At 33.0% G+C, this 6,929-nt stretch overlaps 1 protein-coding gene across 1 annotated transcript in view; it reads left to right on the top strand.

Moving 5' to 3' along the window:
• Positions 1–6,485: 6,485 nt before the first annotated feature.
• Positions 6,486–6,929, top strand: part of LOC140446900 (uncharacterized) — a 42,185-nt gene continuing 41,741 nt past the window's right edge. Inside the window, exon 1 of the mRNA XM_072539486.1 lies at positions 6,486–6,863. Coding sequence (XP_072395587.1) covers positions 6,673–6,863 — 191 coding nt within the window. The 5' untranslated portion in view covers positions 6,486–6,672. The remainder of the gene's footprint in view (positions 6,864–6,929) is intronic.

The following is a 6,929-nucleotide window of genomic DNA, read 5'->3' as shown; positions in this document are numbered from 1 at the left end:
CTTTCTCCTTTCCGATTCTTTGGATTACCTCTGTGTTGGTGACATGTTCGGTCCAGGATATACGAAGAATGCGTCGGTACACCCACATTTCGAATGCTTCTAGTTTTCTCGTGAGCGTCTCCGTCAGCGTCCAGGCCTCCACACCATACAGTAAGATCGGAAAAATGTAGCATTTAACTAGACGTAGTTTTAGGGGAAGAGACAAATCCCTGCTTTCTCTAGTTAGTCTAGTCAATTATATTCTATGTACTTCATTTCGTTCTGCAATTATCGCCTTAAACTCAATATCAAACCATTGGTCATCTTTGCTTTCTTTAGTTTCTAGCATCGATTTTGCTGCAGTTAATGTGGTTCTACTTGGTTCTAGTTCCACTGATCTTCTAGTGATCTCTCTTTTTCTCTTTTTTCTTCTTAAATTTCTTTTGAGTATTGAGCCTTTTCAGTTTTCCCAGATCTAGAATTTCCTTTCTTAGTTGATTCTCTTTTGCCTGTCGGCTGATCCTACATTTGAAGTGTACCTGAACTTGTAGGTTGTCTGAGCCGCAGCATGCACCTCGTCTACCTTTTACGTCCAGAATGATTGTTTCTGATCGCTTTTCTGTCAATACCTGGTCTATTTGGTTCACAACTTCTCCTCCAGGGGATATTCAGGGGCCTTTGTGTATGCTTTTGTGGGAAAATATGGTAGAACCGATTATCATGTTTTTAATAGTTTCAAAGTCAATAAGATATTGGCCGTTTTTATTCGTGTCTCTATGTATGCTATGCCTCCCAATTATTCTGATGTATTCTTTTTCACTTCCAACTTTTGCGTTTTTATCACATAACTATTTTGATGTCGTTTTTTGGTGTTAGGTCATACGTTTACTTTAATAATTGGGACATAATATCAAAGAATATAGACGCTTATAGAAGAATTGTTCACTGTTATTTTTGAAAGTTAGCAAAAAGTGGGTCGAGTGGAACGCACGTGTTGCACGTGGTACCACTAAGGAGCGGTCATGTCAGCTGTGGCTCTACTATTGCTTCTAAAATATGAAAGAGTGGGGCAATAAATGCAACTTTAGATATTTTTATATGTAGATGCCGCGTGGTCGTAGAATAGGATTAAATTTTTGCGTTTTATAAAATTTTTTAGAGAAAATAATATTGTTTTAACTTTTAATTAATTAATCTTTTTAGAAAAATTATTATGATTCAAATTTTTAATTGAAATGATGTACAAATCTACAAATAATATAATTAAAACTTTCTTTTTATAAACTATAAATAAAATTAATTAAAAGTCAATCACCGGGAGAGAAAGCTCAAAAAATTGTAAGGTGTTTTGATCAAAAAACAATTCCTGATCTTGTTAGTACGCTAGGATTGCTTTTTAACACATACACCAAAGAATTATTTTTTACAATTGGAGAATTCGAAATTGTGAAGTATAATTTCGGATTTTTAAATTAAAAAATAAATAAGTAAGTCTCAAATAACTCCTCACTAGAGCTCAACAAAGGAAGATAAGAAAAAGGCAAAAATGGCTGCTGGGACATAGACCATAGCAAATCCTTAGAAATCCAAATCAGCAACATCCGACGATAAAAAGAGACTTCGGGAGAATACCATCAACCCCCTCGTAACAGAGTTGCTAAGAACTCAAGGTGCTCTAACGAGCAGACTAGGTCATAAAGCACCCTGACAAAAGTGGTAGCACACAAGCACCATCCTGTTACTCAACTAGATCGGGCTCAAGCAAATTTGATCATTAACAAACTGGAGCAAGCACTTGATGAGGCTCCTATCTGAGGTCAAAATGAACTTCTGCAGTTCCATAAAACATCGTTTAGCGAAGGGACTCTGTGGGTGAACTGTGTTAACGAGTATACAAAAAAATGGACGACTGAAGTGGTGAAGACTATTGAGGGCCTGTGGGAAAGAGTAAACTTAAATATAATTGTTCCAAATAATATGCCCAACCGCCCCATGGTCCTCACCCGCGTCCCCAATAAAAAACTTGATGAAGAAACTATCAGGACCCGTCTAAAGAGGCAAAATCAAGACCTTAACACAGAAGACTGGTTGTGATGTCTGTTCCACAGACTGAACGACAGTAAAGATAAAGGTTATGGATGGAGGAGTTATGAAGGAGATAGTTCTCAGATCAGCATACCTCCCATATGCTATCTACCTCTTTTTCTTTTTTCAGGCGGCTTTCATCTGTGAAGTTTTTGGGACCAACGTTAGTCAGGCATTCTCAATAGGTGTCCAAACCTTTTTAAACCTCTTTTTTCTATTCTGTTAATGACCCTTTTCTATAGCATTCATGGTATTTCTTATAGATTCGTTGGTCTTCCTTCCAGCCTTGATGTTCTAGCGCTTCTTCTCAAATAATCCATTTCAACTGCCAACCATCTTCTCTTCAGGTCGGCATTAATTGTCCATACTTCAGACATAACTAACAAAGAACCGATTCAACCATGGTTGCGATCCCACCATAAGGAGCTCAGACATCCTACAATTTTACGTCCCTGATTAATTCGTGTACTCTCTGAGTAAGGGTGACATACTGCATCCTTGTCTTAGTCCTTTAGTTACTTTTATTGGCTCTGATAGTTTATTTTCGATTTTTAGGTAAGTAGTGTTATCCCTGTATACTTCTGTGATTATCCCTAAAAGGTATGGACTAATGCCGAGTTGTTGTAAAGCTTGCCACAATTTAAGTCTTGAAACTGTATCATACACCTTTTCTAGATCGATGAAGGCTAGATGTACTTCGGTACCAATCGCTATTCTTTTTTCTATTAATTGTTGGAGTATAAACTCCAACAATTGGTTGGTTGGATATAAGTTATCAGTGCTAGATATACCAGGCGTAAATCCACTTTGGTCTTCGCTAATTAGATGTCCTACATCATCTTGTACTTTTCCATTTATTATCTTTCTTTCAAACAATCTCCCGAAAGTAGGTAGGACACGTAATCCTCTGTAGCAGTTAGGATCTTTTCTAACTCCTTTTTCGACTGTGAAGATCTCGGACAGTTCATTTTCTAATCGTATTGTTGCTTTTTGTTGGACATATAAGTTTGAGATCAGTCTTATATCCTTACCATCGAGTCCTGATGTTTTTAGGATATCGATTAGTTTCCCATGTGGGACTTTATCAAATGCCTTCTCGAAATCAATGAAACACACATCGCAGTTGACATCCCTGGCATTTCACCATGCACCTCATAGGTCCTGGTGATTTTCCATCTTCAATCCGCTTAATGGCCATAGTTACTTCTTGGTTTGTTATTTCTGGGCTCTTGGGATTGTTTATTTCAGTCGGACTTCGTGCTGCACCTTCGAATAATTCTTGCATATATTCTTTCCATCTTCGTAATTTATTCTCAATGGTAGTCAATATTTGGCCTTCAATGTTTACAACTATGCCTGTTTTGTGTTGTTTTCCGGTATTCTGTACCACTTTAATTTTTTTGTGCATATGGAAATCGTCATGTTTGCGTTGTAGTGTTTCAACTTCCATACATTTCTCCGTACTCTTTGATTGAGTACTTCTCCCTTTTTCCTTTGATATGTTACTCTATTGCTAGATGTTTTATTTGTTAGCCATTTCTTATACATTTTGTTTTTTTCTTTTATCATTTATTTTACGTTTTCTGTCATCCATGGTGGTTCGTGGTGTTTGTTGTCGTTGTTCTCTGTTCCTAATACTTCATAAGCAAATATTTTTTATTATAGTTTTGAGTGTTGTATTCTTGTTCTACATCCATATTTCTTTTTATCTCATTTAATTCCTTTTCTAATCTAGATTAAAAAAGATGTTTAATACTTAATTGGAATAAAAGGTGCAATTTATATCTCTCCGTTTTGTACTGTGTAGTTTTGTTGGACCTCTCCTGATGGAAGAACAACGAGTCAGAATATATCAGGAATCAGATATCTTAAGATATATTAAGATAGGACGTCTGAGGTGGATAGGGCATGTAATGTGGATGGAACAAAATGACCAAACTAGATCCCATAAAATAGACCAAACTAGAAAAGTCTCCTTGGTAGACCCATTGCTTAGAGAAGAAGAGGAAGACCCAGAACAAGATTCCTTGATAACATCGATGAAGACGTGAAAAATATGTGAATACGTACTTAGCGAAGAAATGCTCCATCGCATAGGAACGACTGGAAAGAAGTTCATGATAACGCTAGAATCCACGCAGGGTTGTAAAGCCAGAATGATGATAATGATGAATTTTATTGATTATATCGTTAAATATTTCCAACATTTCTAAATTTAATAATTTCTTCTTTTTTGTTTTTAATATAATATCTTAACATAAAATGTAAAACAACACTGTTATATATTTAATTTGATACATATCGCCTAATTATCATATTTCTTAGAAGAAAATAATTTTAAAATAACTAGGTATTTCTGTTTGTAAACTATTTATATTCCAAACATCTTTATTTCAAGTATTTTTATTTGTAAGATGCTTTTAAAATGGTATATACCAAAATTTTTATTTACCAAATGTACCTACTTCCATTCAAGAGTGTTTACACATCTGGTCAACAGACTTTTTTCACCTCTCGACAAAGAATATAGAATTTAGACGCATGCATCTTCTTTGATATTTATTTTAAAACCTTATTTTGTCCATTTTGTCGGTAAACTTCATACAAAATACAAGTGTATCCAAGTGAAAATTTTGATAAATATATTTCAAAATGCCAGATCGAGGTTTTTGCAGTTATAACGGATGCAAAAACTCAAAAGCAAAAAATAAAAATTTAAATTTTCATCGTTTTCCTAAAGATGAAAGGTAAATTATGGTATTTTACTATACATATATACTTTTATATGATTATGATGAAATTGTGTAATCGCTATTTTCGCTAAGTTTATTATTTGTCGTATTTTGAATTAATTTTTAGTATAGTTTACTATTGTTCAGAATTGTTAACACATAGCGAAATATGTAATTACTATTTTAAGGGGAATAAGTCACAATTGCAGTTTAAAATAAGTTTCAATTGACGTTTCAATTTCCAGTTCGGAAATCGTTCTCAAAATGCAAACATAAATTAAACAAATTTTGTTTTTGTTACTTGGTGAAAAATTCTTCTAATAATTTAATTTTATCTGACTCATTTATATTGACAATTCAGACATCTATTATACATTTTAAAGTAGACGACTTTATTGGCTTGTGGCTTATTCGCATTAAAATAGTTATTACTTTAAGATGTCATAAGAAAATAGCTTCAGAACAATATATCGAAATATTATAAATCTCGTACAGAAAGTTTTTTGGTAGCGCTAGGAATACATTATTCTGAATTTCTCATAATTATATAAGAATATAAAATGAAAAAAAATTTAAATTAAATGCATGTCGATTGTATGGACAAGTATGGATATTAAATTTGTGTGCAAAAATGCAATTAATAAATCTGAGTAACTTATTTTGCCGTACAGATTTGTAATTGCAATACATATTTATATTTTTCATTAATTTGAGGTATTAGGCGAAACGTGTTTTTTATTCGTATGTCTATATTATAGTCTATACAGACCATTATTTTTAATTATGAGGTTTGTAGGATGTAATTTGAGGTTTATCGTTGTAAAGGTATTATTTTTTGAAAATTTTAATTTAATTTTTGAATGAACCTTTGTCAAAATATACTGAGTAATTATAGTACAATTACATCAAATATTGTTCGGTAGGACAACGTAATTTGAAAAATATAACAAAAAGTTTATTCTTATTTTTTACTACTTAAAAATTATAACTTTATCTAGACGTCATCTGTGGGTTCGACATTCCGGAAATTCGACTCTTCTAGATTTAACAGAGAAGCAAGTTGGTGAAAAATTTCTTTGCGGCTATCATTTTACTGATAGCGATATAAAATCAATAAACCAAAACGGTAAGAATATATTAAAACGTACAGCTATTCCTAAAGATGAGGACCACTGCTATATTCGAGGCTTTGCAAAATAGAACTGATAGTTCTTATTCAACTATTAACAATAAATATTTATTTCCTATATCACTTAAAAGTGAACCATGTCGTCAAAATCTAAACAATGCACACATGTCTTCGTCGTTGGATTAAGCGTCTATATTCTTTATTCTTTGATAATATCAAAGAATATAGACGCTTAAGCGTCTATATTCTTTGATAATATGTTCAGAACCAGGATACCCTTCCCTAACTATCTTTTTTGTCATAGTTTCAGGAATTGCTGCCAAACCAATCTTGTAACTTTTCAATTTCTTTAGCAGGGCGATCAACGCCCCGGGTCTATTCAAAATTCTAACGTTCCAATTCCAAGTTCCAAAAGAGATATCCATGTTCCGTTGCTACTTTTTTGATTAATTGATTAATAAGTTTTAAATTTTAAACAAGCTGTGTTTTACATAAAAATTATGACTGAATGCGTAGTAGCAACAGGCCACATGTGGAAAAGAAGAATTGTATGACATTGCCGTTATGATGACAGAAATTTAAAACAAAAACTAAAAACCTTCGCAAAAACGAAAGAATATAACATGATATAACGTCTATCTATATTCTTGGCAAAAACTTTTTTATTATTAATACTGAAAAAAGAACTATAATAGTATAGAACATTAAATAACTAAGTAAAGTACAAGAAACCATAATAGAATATCAATGATGTCGGGTTTTAGCGGAGAGGACCTTCTTAAAGTGTTTAAAGAATTAGATATACAGTTATTGCATTTAAATCCAAATGTTGTTAAAGCTTGGTTTGATACAGATGATAACGATATGAAAAACTTGTTAAACTGGATGTGTGTATCGCTTTCTAAAGGAAACTACATATCACATCAAGAAGTTTCAGAGTAAGAAATTGTCTATAGTAAAGCTCTAGTGTTTCCAAATAGTTGACCCATAGCTTAGTGTTAGTG

The sequence above is a fragment of the Diabrotica undecimpunctata genome, chromosome 7 (assembly GCF_040954645.1).
Source record: "Diabrotica undecimpunctata isolate CICGRU chromosome 7, icDiaUnde3, whole genome shotgun sequence".
Taxonomy (NCBI): Eukaryota; Metazoa; Arthropoda; class Insecta; order Coleoptera; family Chrysomelidae; genus Diabrotica; species Diabrotica undecimpunctata.
This window is presented reverse-complemented; position numbering and strand designations above follow the sequence as displayed.